The 17,412-nt window shown below is 55.6% G+C and overlaps 2 protein-coding genes across 5 annotated transcripts; one reads left to right on the top strand and one right to left on the bottom strand.

The window, feature by feature from the left end:
- Nucleotides 1–1,074: 1,074 nt before the first annotated feature.
- TRNP1 (TMF1 regulated nuclear protein 1) lies at nt 1,075–2,018 on the bottom strand. 3 transcript variants are annotated; one of them, XM_030039737.2, is made up of 2 exons: nt 1,533–2,018; nt 1,075–1,499 (listed from the first exon to the last, which is right to left on the bottom strand). In XM_030039737.2, exons 1-2 carry the CDS (start codon nt 1,923–1,925, stop codon nt 1,110–1,112), a joined length of 783 nt encoding a protein of 260 aa, XP_029895597.1. In that variant the 5' UTR covers nt 1,926–2,018; the 3' UTR covers nt 1,075–1,109. The 3 variants fall into 3 exon arrangements, with proteins under 3 accessions (XP_029895597.1, XP_029895596.1, XP_029895595.1); XM_030039736.2 differs by having other exon boundaries at nt 1,075–1,506; nt 1,540–2,017; XM_030039735.2 differs by having other exon boundaries at nt 1,075–2,012.
- Nucleotides 2,019–5,550: 3,532 nt separating this feature from the next.
- KDF1 (keratinocyte differentiation factor 1) lies at nt 5,551–15,810 on the top strand. Of its 2 annotated transcripts, none has more exons than XM_030039836.2 (5): nt 5,551–5,615; nt 8,412–8,585; nt 10,658–11,771; nt 12,716–12,790; nt 13,464–15,810. In XM_030039836.2, the coding sequence occupies exons 3-5, from the start codon at nt 10,676–10,678 to the stop codon at nt 13,544–13,546; spliced, it is 1,254 nt and encodes a 417-aa protein (XP_029895696.1). In that variant the 5' UTR covers nt 5,551–5,615; nt 8,412–8,585; nt 10,658–10,675; the 3' UTR covers nt 13,547–15,810. The 2 variants fall into 2 exon arrangements, with proteins under 2 accessions (XP_029895696.1, XP_029895695.1); XM_030039835.2 differs by lacking the exon at nt 5,551–5,615 and adding an exon at nt 7,074–7,137.
- The last annotated feature ends 1,602 nt before the right edge of the window (nt 15,811–17,412 follow it).

The raw sequence follows: 17,412 nt of genomic DNA, 5'->3' as shown, positions 1-17,412 counted from the left end.
GTTCCCTGGAGTGCCCCAATCCCACAGGGTCCCCTAAGGAACCCCAAATACCCCAGACCCCACAGGGTCTCCCCCCATCAGACCGCTCAGGCCATTGCTGAGGTCCCCAGACCCTGCTGGGTCCCCCAGATTCCTCATGCCCTGCAGGATCCTTCTGAGGCCCCCAAACCTGTCGGGTCCAAGCCCATCAGATTCCCCAGATCCTGCTGGGTCCCCCCAAGGTCCCGCAGACCCCTCACACCCTGCAGGATTCCCCTAGGACCCCCAAACTCACAGGTCTCAAATTCATCAGGCTCCCCAAGACCCTCTAAAGGACCCCAGATCCCGCTGGGTCCCCCCACCCCATAGGGTCCCCCAGACCCCTCACGCCCAACAAGGTCCACCCAGGATTCCCAAACCCTGCAGGGTCCCAGCCCATCAGACTCCCCAGGACCCCCTCAAGGACGCCAGACCCCGCTGGGTCTCCCCACCGCTTGGGATCCTCCAAACCTTGCAGGGTCTGTCGTCCTCCCTAGGACCCCCAAACCCTGCAGGGTCCCAGCCCATCAGACTCCCCAGGACCCCAGACCCTTCTGGGTCTCCCCACCGCTTGGGATCCCCTAAACCCTGCAGGGTCCATCTCCCCCCACCCCCTAGGACCCCCAAACCCTGCAGGGTCCCAACCCATCAGACTCCCCTGGACCCTCTAAAAGGCCCCAGATCCCGCTGGGTCCCCCTACCCCATAGGGTCCCCCAGACCCCTAACACCCTGCAGGATTCCCCTAGGACTCCCAAACCCTGCAGGACCCCAAGCCATCACACTCCCCAGGACCCCCTCAAGGACTCCAGACCCTGCTGGGTCCCCCCACCCCTTGGGAACCCCCAAACCTTAAAGAGTCTGTGTTTCCCCTCCTGCCCCGGGACCCCCAAACCCTGCAGGCTCCCAACCCATCAGACTCCTCGGGACCCCCTCAAGGACCCCAGCATCCCCCCATCCCTTGGGGTCCCCCAAACCCTGCAGGATCCGTGTCCCGTCCCGCCCCGGGTCCTCCCAACCCATCGGACTCCCCAGGACCCCCCCTCAAGTACCCGCAAGCCCTTTGCAGGATCCCCAAACCCCCCCCCCCCCCCTAGGCAGGACTGCGGGGCGCGGCGGGCAAGCGACGGGCAACGGCCGCCGGTGAAGCGGCCCCGCGGGACCGGGCCGGGGGGGCCCAGGGAACGCAGCTACGGAGGGCTCGGGCGGCGGCCAAAAACGCGGCGGGCCGGGGGCGGGGGCGGCGGCGAAGCCCCTTCTGCAACCGCTGGCTCTGAGCGGCCAAAGCCAGCTGGGCCTGGGCCACGCCGGCTCCTAAGCGGCCCAAGGCCTCGGCTCGGGCGGCCAGGCGGAGCTCGGCGTGCCGCAGGGCGCAGTGAACCTGCCGGACCCGGCCTTCCAGTTCCGCCGCAGCCCGACGGCGACCCTCGGCCGCCACCAGCCGTCGCCGCGCCGCCGCCAGCTCCACCGACCCGGGGCTGTTGTTGCTGCCGCCGCCGCTGTTGTTGTTGTTGCCGCCGCTGGTGGTGGTGTTGCCGGTGGTACCGGTGGTGGTGGTGGTGGTGGTACCGCCGCGATCGGGGCTTTGCTCGCCGTCCGCAGCAGGACGCGGAGATGATGGAGCCGCCGCCGCTGCCGCCGCCGCCATGGGAACGGGAACCGGGGAGCGCCGCGGCGAGGATATATAGCCCGGGGGCGGTGCCGGCTCCGGGCGGCTCGGCCCCGCCGGGGGCGGCTCCGGCACCGGGTCCGCACCGGCACGGGGAAGGGGGAAGGGGGGGAGGGAGTGCGACCCCGGCCCGGTACGGTACAGCCCTGGCGGGGGATGCTCGGGCTCGGTATGGGTCGGTACTGGCACCGGCACGGGTCTGGGATCGGTACCCGCACCGGGCTTGGTACAGCTCGGCATGGCACGGCACCCGGTCCTGGCACCGGCACGGGTCCGGGATTGGTATCCACACTGGGCTCGGTACAGCTCGGTGTGGCACGGCACCCGGTACTGGCACCGGCACGGGTCCGGGCTCAGTACCGGCACCGGTCTTGGTACAGCTCGGCATGGCACAGCACCCGGTCCTGGCACCGGCACGGGTCCGGGATTGGTATCCGCACTGGGCTCGGTACAGCTCGGTGTGGCACGGCACCCGGTACTGGCACCGGCACGGGTCCGGGCTCAGTACCGGCACCGGTCTTGGTACAGCTCGGCATGGCATGGCACCCGGTACTGGCACCGGCACGGGTCCGGGCTCAGTACCGGCACCGGTCTTGGTACAGCTCAGTATGGCATGGCACCCCGTACTGGCACCGGCACGGGTCCGGGCTCAGTACCGGCACCGGTCTTGGTACAGCTCAGTATGGCATGGCACCCGGTACTGGCACCGGCACGGGTCCGGGCTCAGTACCGGCACCGGGCTCGGTACAGCTCGGTATGGCATGGCACCCAGTACTGGCACCGGCACGGGTCCGGGATCGGTACGGCCCGGCCAGTGGCGTTAGCGGTTCGTGGCGCTGGAAAACTGCCATCACTTGGCCGGGGGGGGGGGGGGGGGGGGGGGGTGTGTCGCTGGGAAATGCGGAGCTGGGGAGGGGGAGTCACTGGGAAAGGCTGGGAGGGTTACTGGAGGTCACTGGGAAAGGCTGGACTGGGAGAGGGTTACTGGAGGGGTTATTGGGAAAGGCTTAGGGGAAGCTTACTGAGAAAGGCTGGGCTGGGGCATGGCGGGGGGGGGGGGATACTGGGAAAGGGATACGGGGGAGATTTACCGGGAAGGGTTAAGGGGAAAGGCTGGACTGGGACAGGTTACTGGAACGGCTGGTTTCATGTCTGCAGCCCCTGGGAGAAGCAGCTTAAGAAGCTCCTGGTGCTGGTTGGGGGATGCTGGTGCCCCAGCAGCCAGCCTGGGGTAGGGAAAAGGGCAGGGGCAGCCCCTGTTCCACCCCCTAGGGCTGTGGCTGGGGTGTCCCGGCCTTGGGGTGCAGGGGACGTGGCACTAGGACAGCATGTCCTTGGTTGCGTCGCTGCCAAAGTCATTATCATTTAAGATGGCGTTAATAGAGCTGAGAGTGGGCCGAGACTGCACGGGGAGGGAGCTGGAGCGAGAGGGTACCGCTGTCACCTTGCTCCCCCCAAGGAGCCTGTTTTTGGGGGTTCCTCATGCCAGGACGTCACACTCGGCGTGTGGGGTATCACTGCATCTTCACATAGGTGTGTGGGGTAAAGCCTGCTTGTGTTTCACATCAGAGCAGCAGAGAAGATAAAAGGGATGATAGGAACCGGGTGCTGAGGTCTGATCCCACCCCTAGACAGGAGCAAAAGTCTAAGCCAAAAAAAAACAAACACCCAGCCTAAAACAGTTCCAGGCAGAGCCACGTCCAGGCTTGCGGTGGATGTCACCCCCACCCCACGTGGGCTGGTGGCAGCTCTGCTTTCCTTACCTTATGGGGAAAAAAAACCCCGTCTCTTGTGCTTTGCGTCGCATTCCTGCTCTTGCCAGCGCTGCCACACGTCTGCCAGACACCGGAGCAGCATCAGAGACTGCTGCGTCACTGCTCCAGGCCCCCGCTGCCTGCTCATCCCTTCCCTGCCCATCCAGCGGCACCCACTGCATCTCCACTGCCCGGTGTCAGAGACACGGCCGTGACATTTGCTTAACCTCTGCAGGCTGCATTTCAGGCTGTAGGAAAGCTGAAGTCCGGGCTGAGCCATCTTCATGTATCCAATGCAAATGCTGCTATAAAAAGGGGTTTGGGGATTTGAGGGGTGTTGCTCCACCGTAGGTTCAGGGTCAAAGATCTGCTCTTGCTCCCTCCGCCTCCAACCCAAAGAAACTGTGGCGACAGGCAGGTATTAAACAGAACATCCTCCTCTCTGATTTTTTGCTCTGCTTTGGTGGAACCTGGACCCCCAAGGTTACCCCCAAAGGGGGAAAGGGCCTGTCTTGCAGTGAACTTCCCCCGTTCCCCCAAAGTGAAACCTCCGAATTGGTGAGGTTGGAGGGACCTCTGGAGGTGCCTGCTCCATCAGTCACCTGTTCATAAAATAATTGCTTTTTTGGGTCACTCCCCAGGTCTGTGCTGCTCGTCATCTTCCCAGCTCCAGTCCCTGGTCCAGGGTGAGAAAAGGAAATGGAAACGGGGAGCAGCTGTGCCTGGACATGAGTTTAAGAAATAAGAAGGGGTCAGATGGGCTGGGGACATTGGCCAGTGAGGCTGAGGGTGTCGCTGAGCCCCCGCAGTGGCTGTGTCCCCAGGCCGTCCCAGCCAGCCACAGCACATCCCGGTAGATGAGCAGACAGAGGCTGGTAAAGGCAAATAATAGAAAAATACAAGAAATGCCCCTGCCCCTCAGGGTAAGTCACTGCCCGAGTCCCAGAAACCCTCCTGCACTGCTGCGGGATCTCTGCCTGGGCTGACGAGCTATTAATGATTTAGCAGAGGAGTCTGCAATTAGCAGCGCTCAGAATAAACCTCTTTGATGCAAAAGCCTGGTTGAGAGCGTTTTTCTCCCTTCCCTGGCAGCGACGCTCTGCACCCCGCAGCCACACATGGAGCCACCGATCGCCAGGATGGAGCACCGTGCTGCATCCCACAGCTGGCCCCCGGTGCTGGTCCCCAGTATTCCCCCAGGGATACGGGCAGCCAGCCCCGTGTCGGCCGTGATCTGCCCCGGGGTAGGGCAGCCCTGCCAGGGGACATAGCCAAGGGCTGTGCGCTGGCCTCTTATCTCCAGCCTCTTTAAAACCCCGCGTTGGGATGTGCTCCAGAAAAGTGAAGCCTTATTATAGGCAGTAAATAATTAATGTTAGTGTCATCTCTCCCAGTCTCTATGCAAGTTTTTCCCCAGGTGTCCCAGTTACCAGGGCAGGGGGAGGATCCAGGCGCTGCTCTCTCATCCTGGCCCAGTTTAAGGGAAGGAATCCTGCGTCAGGATTTCAGGTTTAAGCCCCGGGAATCCTGGGTCGACCCAGCTCCCTGTCCCGCCAGCCTGGACCCGACAACGCTGGCAGCAGCCGTTTGGGACCGGAGTCCCGGCACACAGTGGCAGCTCAGCTGGGAGGTGACGGGGCATGGGGAAAATGCAGGAGCCGAGGGGCATTAAGCAGCACAGTGCTGGGCTCAGGGGGCCACACCATGCTGCTCAGCTCACCCTGGCAGTGCCAGGCTCGATGGGGCAGTGCCGGGAGAGGTTTCGTGGCCGGGATCTGTGCTCAAGGCACCTGGCGGAGAAGGAGACAATGCATTTCCAAGCACTGCTTTGAGTTATACACAAATGAAAGCCCGGCCAGGGGAATGACACCGGCTGGAATTAAGTATGGCATTCCTGTGCCAGAGGCTTAAATAAATAAACACGGTCTTTGTGCCCTTTAGAGAAGGAATGAGCTTCTTGGCACTGGCACCATCCTTTAAATTGATTTCTCTCTTTCCTCTTTCCTCTCGGAAACCGGTTGGTGCATCTGAGCTGAGCGGCTGCCACTCCGGCTGCAGCCTCAGTGCGTGCTGTGGTTCTTCTGGGCTCCTTCCCTGCCTGCCCTGCTGCCCACTTTCCCTCCTGGTTTCCTTCCTTTCCTCCGAACCTTTGGGGAAGGATTCGACCCCCCAAGAGGTGAATCACCAGCTCTTTGGAGAGAACCACTGAGTCACCGAGCGGCAGCAAACAGGACTGGCTGAGCCCAGCAGCCGTCGTGCCTGGGGAGCGCTGGGCATCCGTGCAGCACGCGTCCCACCCCCGTGCCACCGCTGTCCCCAGGGGAACAGAAACAACCGGTGCCAGCAGGAGAAGGGACGGACGACATTGTTGCTTTGCAGGGTGCGGAGCAGAGAGGGTGAAATCACCCCCCACGAAGGGTGCAGGTCCTTCTGCAGCTGCGGCCGGGCGGGAGAGCAGGGCTGGGTGGTAGGAGGGGTGGCCAAAGGCTTTGGGGGCGTCGAAGCACTTGGGCATGGCGTGGGTGGAGGTTCATCCTGGGGTGGACGACTCTGTAGCGAGGCACCCAAAACCGCAGGCAGCAGCCGGGGAGGCACAGGCGAGCTGCTCTCCCTGGGGTGCAGGTTCCATGGGGACGGACTTGGCCACCCCACGCCTGCTGCTTCATGCCCCTCGGCGGGGAGGTGCTGCCCGGCGCAGGCAGAACGGGGAGGGGGTTTGCCTGCAGGGGGGGTAAAATGACAAGGAATGGTGCAGGGCAGATCGGGGGTCCTCGGGATGGGGACCCTTGGGGACAGGGATCCTTGGAGGTGGGGATCATTTGGGGCAGGGATCCTTGGCGATGGTGGATCCTCAGGGATGGGTATCCTTTGGAATGGGGACGCTTGGGGACAGGGATCCTTGGAGGTGGGGATCATTTGGGGCAGGGATCCTTGGCGATGGTGGATCCTCAGGGATGGGTATCCTTTGGAATGGGGACGCTTGGGGACAGGGATCCTTGGAGGTGGGGATCATTTGGGGCAGGGATCCTTGGCGATGGTGGATCCTCAGGGATGGGTATCCTTTGGAATGGGGACCCTTGGGGACAGGGATCCTTTGGGATGGGATCCTCAGGAGCGAGGCGCTTTGGGACAGGATCCTTGGGGATGAGGATCCCGTGGGATAGGGATCCTTTGGGACAGGGATCCTTTGGGATGGGATCCTCAGGAGCGAGGCGCTTTGGGACAGGATCCTTGGGGATGAGGATCCCGTGGGATAGGGATCCTTTGGGACAGGGATCCTTGGGGAGTGGGATCCTTTGGGACAGGGATCCCTGGGGAGTGAGACCCTTGGGGACGGAGACCTTAAGCCCGGGGACCTCGGGGACAGGGACCCCGAGGGAAGGCGATCCTCAGCGACAGGGATCCTTGGGGACGAAGACCCTCGGAGAGAGGGATAGTTTGGGACACAGACCCTTGGGGCTGATGAGGATCCTCGGGCAGAGGGATGCTTCGAGACAAAGAGTCCTCGGGGACAGGGATCCGTGGGGACAGGGGGTCCTGAGACCCTCGGGGCTGGGGACCCGGAGGAGCGGGCAGGCCGGGCCGGAGCAGCTTCGCCCGCCGATCTTTCCTGTCCCTCGCGGCGGCCCGTCGGGCCGGGTCACGTGGCTCACCTGGCCCAGGTGAGGCGGGGCCGGACGCCGTTCCCTGGCTCGCAGGTAACGCCGGGGCGAAGCGGGACTGGGGGGGGGGGAAGCCGCGACGCCGCCGTGGCGGGACCCCGGTCCCGACCCCAGGCCCAGCCCGGGCTCTCAGCCCCGCTCCCGGCCTGCCGCCGCTGCCTGCTCGGTGTTTCCCCCGGCGGGGCCGCCCGTCCCGGGCCTGGGGGGAGCAGCAGGCCGCGACCGGCAGGGAGGGACGGGCCCTGACCCCAGCCTCCCCCCCTTTACACCGGGGATCCCCACGGTCCCGTCCCCGTCCCCCCCGAGACCGGGGTGCCCCGGGTGCCGTCCCCCCGCCAAGACCGGCTTCTTCTCCGTGTGCCTCGGGCCTCTCCCGAGACAGGCGCCCTCAGGCCGTGTGTCCCGGCCCCCCACCCAGGGCTGGGGGACAGACCCCCCCGCCACCAGCTGTCCCGTTGCTGTCGTTGTTCTCCCCGCTCTGTCCCCTCCCGCTGCTCTGGGACCTTCCCTGCTGTCGCCCTGGGGAGCTGGTGTCGGTAGGAGCTTTCCCGAGGCGAGGCGGGGGGGTCGGCTTGGCTTTCGAGAGCTGAAAAACGAAGCTGGGAGCGCGGTGGGGAGCTAGTGCAGGGAAGGGCAGGCCTTGCCGGGATGGGTCAGTGACTCTGCTGGAAACTGGCTGTTCTCTGTTGCCAGCTTCTCATCTCCCAAAAAATCCACCGTCCCGAGGATGTCCGGGGGCCCAGGGTAGGCAGAGGGGCCTCTGCTTGGTGCCCAAGCGGGTCTCCCCCCTTGCAGCGCTTCGTTCATGAGAAGGAAGGGGCAAATTTTGTTTACCTACACCGTGATGGAGTCCTGGTTGTTGGCTGGAACGGGGGGTGTTTTGGGCCAGGGGTACAGGGAAGTGTTTCGTGAGAGGCAGTTCCTTGGCCGGGTTGTTTATATCCCAAGTAGGTGGGAGAGAGGATACAGGAGCACAGAGGAGAGGCCAGATCCGTGTTACTCTGGGCCGGGGTCTCTATCGCTGCCTGGTGCCCGCAGAGCAGTTAGGAGTCCGGGAGCTTTATGGGGCGGCTTTTGGCTCCTGGCAAGGCTGCTTAGAAAAATTAAAAGCTATTGGTGCTTCCATGTATTTAGCAGAAGTTGTATCTGTGTGTAAATCTTGCATCCTAAATTTATGTCCTCTGGCCCCTTTTTAAGTTAATGCTTTGATTTCCTTAGCTTCTAACAACGGCGGTAATATGGTTATTGGCAAACCAAGTGACTATTAAGTAGATTCACAATTTAATTTAGCTTTTTTAAAACTTTTGAAGGAAATCCTGTTTTCTGAACAATGAAGATCTTAGACCCCGGCTAACTCTTAGATGCGCAAACTGTTTGTGAATCCCTCCTCGCTCTTCTGAAGCAGATGCTGAAGTTCCTTGGAAGAATCTTGTCTATTCACACACGGTGCCTACGTGAGAACAGAGAAAGCTCCCAGCAATCTTGTGAGTATCAACTCAGCTGTGGATTTTAGTCCTGGCTTTTGTTTATGGCTGTGTTAAGCAGCTGGCTGCAGGTTTCGGTCCAGTCCGTTGCTGTGCCAGAGAAGCAGCTGGATCAAGGAGCTGTGTCTTGTGTGTGCTCCCGGGGAACTCTTCAGACGTGTGAGCTGGTGGTCTCAGAAACATGAACTGTGATGGGAAGGGGGCGAGCTCAGTGTTTGGGGCCGGAGGTGTGTCTGATGCGTTATGCAGCTGGGGCTTTGTGCAATGTCAGGCAAGAGGTTTAATCTGTGTGCCTGCAAGTCTTTTTCTGTAGAGCTGAGCTAGTACTCTTCCCTGTGTCAAAGATGCTTTGAAATTTCAGAATATTATATAGTTACATAAATGATTGTTACTGTGCAATGCATATGTTAGATGTCTTGATGAGGCCTCAGTGTTAAGAGAAACATCCCAGTAAGCAGTTCTGTGAGATCAGCTCAAATCTTTTCAGTCTGTTGTTCAATTTTGAACTGCATTACAAAAATGGCAAAGATGAGGAAAAAAACCCTGTTGTTCTGAAGTGAAAGCAATCAAAACTCTCAGCTGATGCTGAGTCTAGGGAGCTCTGCCGGCTCAGCACTGAAATTGGAGCATCTGGGGCTTTTATATTTAACATATTGTCCAGGAATGTGCAAAGGGAGCTCCTGGGACATGCACTACTTACGAGTTTTTATAAGCTGTTGGAGCCAAAATATTCCTGGAAAGCAGTGGTGTGTGTAACTGCCTGGTTTTCTGTCTGCGCCTGTTTCTTTGTGGAGGCAACATTACTATTTGTTTTAAAAAAAGGGAAAAACAGGCAATGCTCTAAGAAGGTAGGACAGATTTATTTATTCATGCTTGAGGTGCCCTACAGAAAGTATACGGCAGAGCAGCAGGGACAGTCCGAAAATGCTTAAGCTATGGTTGGGCTCTCACTGCTTATTAATTAGCCTAATTAGTATTTAAAAGGATCTCTTGGGGGTGAAAGCAGTGTTAGCCAAGAAGCTTAGAAACTGTGAACAATTTAAGGACCCACCATAGCCTGGGATAAAAGCAGCAGCAATAAAAGCAGAGAGTGAGAGCCTTGACCTGACTTTCCTCACCATCACCCAGTGCCGAGCTTTCTTCATAATAGGGAGATTTAATGTGCCAAACTCTGCGTGTTGGATCTGTGGAGCTAAACTGTGACATAGTACCCTGTAAAAACAGTTTACTCCTGTGTGCAGACCTGAGGCAGTTGTGTTAGTAGAGTGGCAATGAGAAAAACAGTTGAGCAGATAGTCTGCTCTAGGATTTCTGTAGTAGGGCTTTTGTAAAGGTTTTTTCTCCCATGAGGAGTGATTTGAGACTGACTTGTTGACAAGTTATTTTCTTTAATCCAGATGAAGACCTCAGCTTTCCTAGCAAAGTCCTTAAGGTAACATAGCCTTAGCATGACTAGCAAAAATCATCAGTGTTAGTAACGCCGTCATTGCTAAATCCTCCAAATTTGAATAGCATCGAATAATCTGGAGTCTGAATTGGCAGTTTGCATAATGATTGATTGCTTGTGATCTCCTCCTGGGCACGGTGTGTTTTGAAACGGATAAGCTAATCCTAAGGAATGCAAGACAAAGGGGAAGTTGTTTAAAAGAAGATACTTTCCCTTTGGAGCCTGTCAGCTGGCTCCACCTACAGCTCTGCTGTTCATTTATTGCTCTGGAGCCTGACTCTTCTTCCAGCTGCATTGAGGAAACCTCTTCTGAAGGTTACAGGGATTTTGATGTCTTAAAAATAGTCCTTTTAAAACATATCTCTTCTGATTCACACATCTACTGAAAGGAAGCAGCAAAGCTGGAGTAGTCAGAGAAGCCTGAAACACGGGCTGGATTCCCTCTCTATGCGACAAGCAAGAACAGCGTGAGTCCTAATGCAAAATATTTCTGTAAATAATTGAAATACTGAGTTTGAGCTCGAGAATCACTGAATTTGAATGTTAGGTCCTTTTCTGTTGATCAACAGCTTGCTAAGGTGAGACTGGTGACAAATGCTTGACTCGAGACCTTCTTGTTCTCCAGGTGCCTGAGCGGTGAGCCATGCTGGGCCGGAAAACAGGACTCCCCCACAACCTGAACAGCCACCGCCAGCTGAACCAGTCCTACCAGGAGGCTGTGCCCCTGCGGACCAGACCATCCAAGGAGACGGATGTCAGTTTGGAGGTGTTCAGCGGCTCTACGCCTGAAATCAAGCAGAGCCGCACTAGAGCCCAGCAGATGCGGGATAGGAAAGGTCGCAAAGCTGACCTCAAAGACTCTAACGGAAGAGAGGCAGAAACAATTACCTTTATTTCTGGTACAGCAGAGGCTCCCCCAAACCAGAGCTTTTGCTGTTTCTCTCTGTCTCAGGCCTGGAACACATATAAGGCTGTTTTCTGTTGTATAGTGACCTGTGGGGGCTGCTTTCAGGACTGCAGTGTCTGTATTCCCTATCCAGGGCCCACCGAGACATCCACTGATGATGGAAAGAACGGAGATTATAATGGGCGACTGCCAAACAGCCCCGCCAACGTCTCTCCCGCTGAGAAGAATGGGAACCAGATCAAAAAGTCCAGCATGGGTAGCAGTTTTAGTTACCCAGATGTGAAACTGAAGGGCATTCCTGTCTATCAAAACAGGAGCCCCAGCCACCACCTGGAATCGGATTCATGCTGCAAAGAGCAGCTGCCAGAGAAGCCCTTCAGGAACAGCATAGAAAAGCCACCACTTCCCAGCAGCCACCGGAGTTCAGAGGAGTATTATTCCTTCCACGAGTCCGACCTGGACATCAGTGAGCTTAACGGCTCCATGTCCAGCAGGGAGATCGATGTCCTGATCTTCAAGAAACTGACAGAGCTCTTCAGTGTCCACCAGATCGATGAGCTGGCCAAGTGCACATCAGACACTGTCTTCCTGGAGAAGACCAACAAGATCTCGGACCTCATCAATAGCATAACTCAGGACTACAACCTGGATGAGCAGGATGCTGAATGCAGGCTGGTCCGAGGCATCATACGCATCAGCACCCGGAAAAGCAGGGTCCGGCCCCATATTTCTATCCCAGCCAGCCAGAGCCACGAGGAGAAGTCCAGCAGAGGCAACGCACCAGACAGCGGTAATGAAACGATGCTAGAGTCCATGGTCATCAGCCAAGACGGTATGTGTGGGTTCCTTGGTGTTACCGCTTCAATACAAGAGGGTTATTTTATCAAAGCCATGGAGATGCGGCAATGGAGCAGGGTTGAAAGCTGATGTCTGTCTTCAGGCTGGGCTTATTTTCCTGGAGTGTCTGAATGGAGGTCCTTACGTATTACTGGAGACCTCTGCTTCTCACCAGTCATGGTGTTGTGGCTTTCTTGATAGTATCTTTCACTGTCAGTGAAGTTTGTGCTGAGCAATGTAAGGGCTTATTCTGCTGCTACTGCAATGATTCTGGCTTTCCTCCACACCTCCAAGCTAGGCAGAAAGACCGTGAGTCAAACTTAACTGGTATGACCAGACAAGCTGGCTTGTGCCAGAGGATGTCCAGTTACTAAGCTGGCTCTCTCCCTCATGTTCTACCAGCGCTCTTTGCTAATGCCACCCTTAGACTACTGTGACAGAGTGCCTCCTTGGAGCTGAGACTTCCTCTACACAGCGGGGTGATGAGCTGCCAGTAAATATCCCTGCAAAGAGGAGGGAAGGGCTGCTGCTACAAGTGCCTCATGGCTGTTTCAGGGATGCTTTTCTCCTCGCCTGGAGCAGCCCGAAGTGACTGACCTCCAGAACACATTGTAAGAGAGTTTGTTGTAGAAAGGCCTTGAAAAGCTCAGTATGGGGGGCAAGGAGACATCCAGAAGTGACGGAGGAAACCCGGTGGCTGTTGTGCTTCCCAGTTTAGCAGTAAGGCTGCTGTTTGCTTCCTGGTATTTAGGGACTATAAAGCCCAGATTACCAAGACAATGGTGGAAGCAATCTGAAGAATCAGACTCTACCTCTCCTATTACCTGAGGGTGGTGCCTTCTGAAGGAGAGCCCTGTGTGTTCCCTGACAGGGATCTTTACTCCTGACTCATAGCTGCCCATCCTTTCTTGTCTCAGGCCCTCTTGGTTTTCATTCCAGATTTGGCCGTACAAATATCAGAAGAAACGCCAGCAGATGTGATAGCCAGGAATATGAGGCGGCACAGCAGTGCAGGTAACGTACCTGACCGGGGTCTTAGCTGCAGTGCATCACAGGAGTGAGGGGAATGCCCTGAACTTCCCGTATTATGTATGCCTTCAGTTTTCACCAGCTGCAAAGGCTGAGCTGACACCTGCCTTTAGGTTACAGTAAGGGGTATTGTTCTCTTGAGCTTTGGGAGTGAAGGGAGCTCAGAAGACTGCCTGGGTTGGTGGGTCCTTCTGCAAAAGAATGAAACCCAAGTATGGAGTGATCTCTGTCCAGGCAAGGTACTTGGCCTGGTAGCTTTCAGTCTCTGGGTGTCTTGACAAAGTTTGGGGCTGTATTTGGGGTGCGACCAGCTAAGGTCACAGCTGGGTCATACTGGGAACAAAAGGAACTGTGCAAAAGGGAAGCAGGGGAGAGTGACGGGCTGTCCCCTGAGCTCTGATCTTTGTGGCATGCATGCTCCGCTCCAAAGAGCAGCCCAGGGCTAAAAGACAAGTTTTCTCCTGCATAATAACAGATCTGTCCTAGAAGATGGCTACAATACAGGCAGGGTTGCTCCCTGCCTGTGGGCTTTGTGTGGCTTTCTCCTCCCTCTTGATACACAAAGCCTTTTGTGGCAGTTGCTTGCCTAACTGCCAGGCACTCGGCTGCTATAGTTCACGTTGTCTAATGTCACCATCTCTTCTCTTTCCTCTTCAAGGCTCTCCAACAAGCAGAGATTCCTCTTTCCAAGACACAGAGACTGACTCATCTGGGGCACCTCTGCTTCAGGTGTATTGTTAAGGAAAAAGGACGCAAGCAGCAGGCAGGCATTCCAAGGCTTTGCTGCAATCAGATTTCTCCTCTTTCAATATGGAGTGTGCTATGGCACTTTTTTTTCCCCAGTCTACCCTGATCCTTTGTTGAAGCCAAATTTCTCCTGCTGTCTGAATTTCACTGGATAATTTTTTTTTTTTTTTTTTTTTGGACAATATAGAACATCAAGGAAGTGAACTGTGGAGCTAATGAACTTGGGGGGTGGAATGTGTGCCCAGGGAGGAGAAGATGGACGAGGAAGTATCAGATAACTCGTGCCTCTATGGTTTCCATACTTCATGTTTAGCTTCAATAACCTCAGTGGCCCAGCCCTTTCCCTGCTTTGAGGATCTGCTGTACAGTTCTTGCTTTCTGGCATTGCGTAAGTTAACTTGGGCAGGGAATAACTGGATGGTGTCTCTGTGTTTGTGCCGATGCTGAGGTGAAGGCCAAGCACCTGCTCCGTAGGGACCCAAATCTCTATTTAAAGTGGCTGGGTTGGTCCCAAAAACGTTAAGTCCTCTATCGATGGTGTTTGCAGTAGCCAGGTCTACCTTCTTCCTGCTGACTCTTAGTGGTGTCATCTCCTGCTGCCTTGTAAGGAGAAGGTTCAGGTAATGTGGTTCGTTTAATCTTTGGCCTTTTGGCGTGTCTCTCAACATAGTGCCAGTTGCAGAGGGGCGGGATGCCTGGACAGCCGCCCCACTCTCGTCTCCCAGGCAGACCATGGGGATCAGCTTTGCAGTCACTGCCAGTCTGATGTGAACGGCGGGCGTGAGCTGTTACCAATTGCACGCATTGACCTGTGACTTGCATGCCAGTCAGCTCTTCCTCACTCATCTGCCAAGCCCTCTGCGTTTCCCCGTCATGCTCGGTGTCATGCTGACTGCTGGGCGAGCCTTGAACTTGAGTTATGGCAGGTGAGGGAAATAGCCAATTCATTTTTAAGTTTTTGTAATTAAGAATTGGGCTGTTTGACTATTCTGCTAGAAACTGCCTTAAAAGTGGTTTGCTTCAAAAGGAAGGCCTCCCCTGAGAGTGTCTCCAGAGGGTCTGTGAGGAACTGCTTGGTCTCCTTCCCTCTGCTCCTCTCTAACAGCCAGTCAGAAGCAGATGTGGTATTGCTACCCTGAGGGCACGGTGCCAGGTGACCTTGAGGGCTGCAGCATTGCAGCAGGAGGGAGCTGTATCTTACTGGTGTTGCCACTTGGTTGTTTATCATAAAGTAAACGTGAAGCCACCGGACCTGTTTATACATTCAGGTGTCCTTGGACGTGAACAGAAAAAGCTTAGTTGAATTTACCAGCCATAGAATAAACATACCGACAGTTTTTTGGGGAGAGGGAAACCAAAATAAGCCCTGTGCTTTGGTGTGGACCGTGTTTTTGTGCCTTAACTGAACTGAAATGTGCCTTAATTGAACTGAAATGTGCCTCTTTCATAGCCTGTGATTACTCTTCAAAAGGTTGGGTAGGGGGGGAAAGGATTTAATTCCTCACATGAGCAGTCAGGCTTATTTAACCAGCCAAAGCCCTTTGAAATATACAGTTCAAGTCCCTGTTAGAGCCTATTTTTGTAAACTGCTTGCGTTTCAGAGCATGCTTTCATAAATCACGGACGTTATTGAGACCACACCTTGAGACACTGACACAGAGAGATTTTGAAAATAAAGGGGAGAGACTGAGACTTGGATTTGGCTTCCCCTCCCTGCTTTGTTTTTAAAGCTGTCGGTTTGTGAAAACCCATGTTTGTGCAAGGAAGAGTCTTGAAGCAAGGCCAGCTCAGGACTCCCAGACAAGCTGTGTTTGGTCACCTCCTTCCGAATGCCACATGTACTGATGGACCCATTTGGCTTCCTGCTTCTGAATGGATTTGTACATACAGATTTGGACAAGTTTACTTAAACCTGTGCACTGAGGCATCAGCATGGGTCACACTGACACATAGCTCTGTGGTCTGTGCGCTGGAGACGAGGGGTGAGGATGGACTTGCAAAAGCTGCCGATCGCTATTACAGATGCAATAGCACATTTCTAATGTTTAGTCTGTGTATAAAGAGTGAATGTGTATGGATTAAGCTTGCAAAAAAAAACCCCAAAATCTGAAAACCCCCCAAAAACTCACTAAGGAAGACTGTCAACTTGGTGGTCCTTGAAGCTGGTGCACCTGTGGTGTCTTACGGGATTCTTCTGCACTCCTTGGCCTTAAACATCTGATTTGGTCTTTTTTATAAAGCAAAAGATGTGCTCTTTACCTGTGCTGTGTCTTTTACATTCCTGCTTGCATCAGTTTGGGGGAGAGCATCCCTCAGCGGAGGGAGCCTGGGCCAGGCAGGGGGGTTTGCACAGGGAGTTGCTGATCCCTGCTTTCCCAGCAGCGCATGGACAAAGATATTTTTGTCCATTGGCAGCGCTTGCCCATGCCCGGGGGTATTGTTCAGACGGCTGAATGCCGGGCTGGTGCATGGGACACGGGGAAGCTGGGTGCAAATAAAGGAGCCTCTGGTGAAGTGCCTGTTTGCATGCAGGGAAACCTGGACCTTCCCTGAGGGGTGATGCTGGAATTGAGCTCTGGAAAAACTGAGCCTGGGGGGAGAATTTCCAGCTCATTCCCTGGGATGTAGACAGCTGTTGCTAGAAGATGCAAGAATTGCTGCAGAGCGGCTGCTGTGCCTGATGGTGGGGCAGGATCTGCTTGGGGAGCGAGGCTGGCTCAGTTTCTGCCCCTGTGACTTGAAGGACCAGTTTGCACTTTATAATTTCACTACAAAAACTCAGCCGATAACTTGCAGAGCTCCATTCCCTGCTACTGACCTTCTCTCACCCTGCCCCCAGGTGCACAGGACCAACTCTCCCAGTGCCCCTGCAAGGGAGGAGGGTGGATGGTGTGAAGGATTGGCACTAACCCCTTTTTTTCTTTTTTTTTCCTTAAGTTTGGTCTGTTAAGGACTTGTGATTCTTGTCTAGTCCGTGCAGACAGGCAGAAGACTGAGCCCAAACTTGAGTCCTTCTGTGCATGGTCCCCTGCCTGTTCTGTCCTGATTTTGTTAAACGAAGACCGAGTCCAACCTGGCCGGCCACCCTTTGGCAGCAGGCAGAGTCCACTGCAGTTGTATGAGAGATGTGTTTTCTGGAAGGATTTTAAAGCCGTAAACAGGTAAACACTGCCTTCTTTCGGCTAGGAAGGGTCTCCAGAGGAGATGTTTTTGTGTCTGGAGCCCTCAAACCAGCTCGTTGGGGCCCCAGGGAAACGGAGCAAAGGCTGCCGGCAGCAGCTTGCTGGCGAACCTCCAGCACCCTGCGCAGCGATGTGGCTGTGTCGCTGCTGTCTCCGCTGTCCCCACCTGCTCCTAAGCTGCCCTGCTAGTTCCCCCTGCAAGTCTGGGCCACGTTTTTCTGCCCTCTGTTTACCCTTCGTCTCGAAATTTCTCCAGTGCTTTTCCTGGAAGAGGTTAGTCTTCCCGCAGCACTCATTCAAGCAGCTGGAGTGACCGAGTGGCTGTAACATGCAGTGTTACTTCTGCTTCTCTCGGGCACGTTGAATCCCCGGGGAAAGGCTGTTTCTGGAGGCTTCAGGTCTGATCACTGCTCAGTGCGGCTCTGCTGGGTGCACAGCATGGGAGCTCATCGCGTGCCCCAAAGCGCTGCTTCCTAACTAGCTGGCTGCTTCAAAACTGCTGCTGCAAGGTTACTGCAATTTCTGGAAAGATGTGAAAACTTTGCACTTAAAACTATGATGCTTATAGTTGATCTGTGTCTGCTGTCAGTCCTGTGTTCAGCAACTCTCCTGCTTTTGAGTTAGCTGCATGGATCATGGGTTTCCTTGCTTACAGCCACACGTGGAACAAGTCCACTG

This window comes from Aquila chrysaetos, chromosome 16, assembly GCF_900496995.4.
Source record: "Aquila chrysaetos chrysaetos chromosome 16, bAquChr1.4, whole genome shotgun sequence".
In the NCBI taxonomy this organism is placed as follows: Eukaryota; Metazoa; Chordata; class Aves; order Accipitriformes; family Accipitridae; genus Aquila; species Aquila chrysaetos.
The sequence above is the reverse complement of the archived record's forward strand: the minus strand, read 5'-3'. Positions and strand labels throughout refer to the sequence as shown.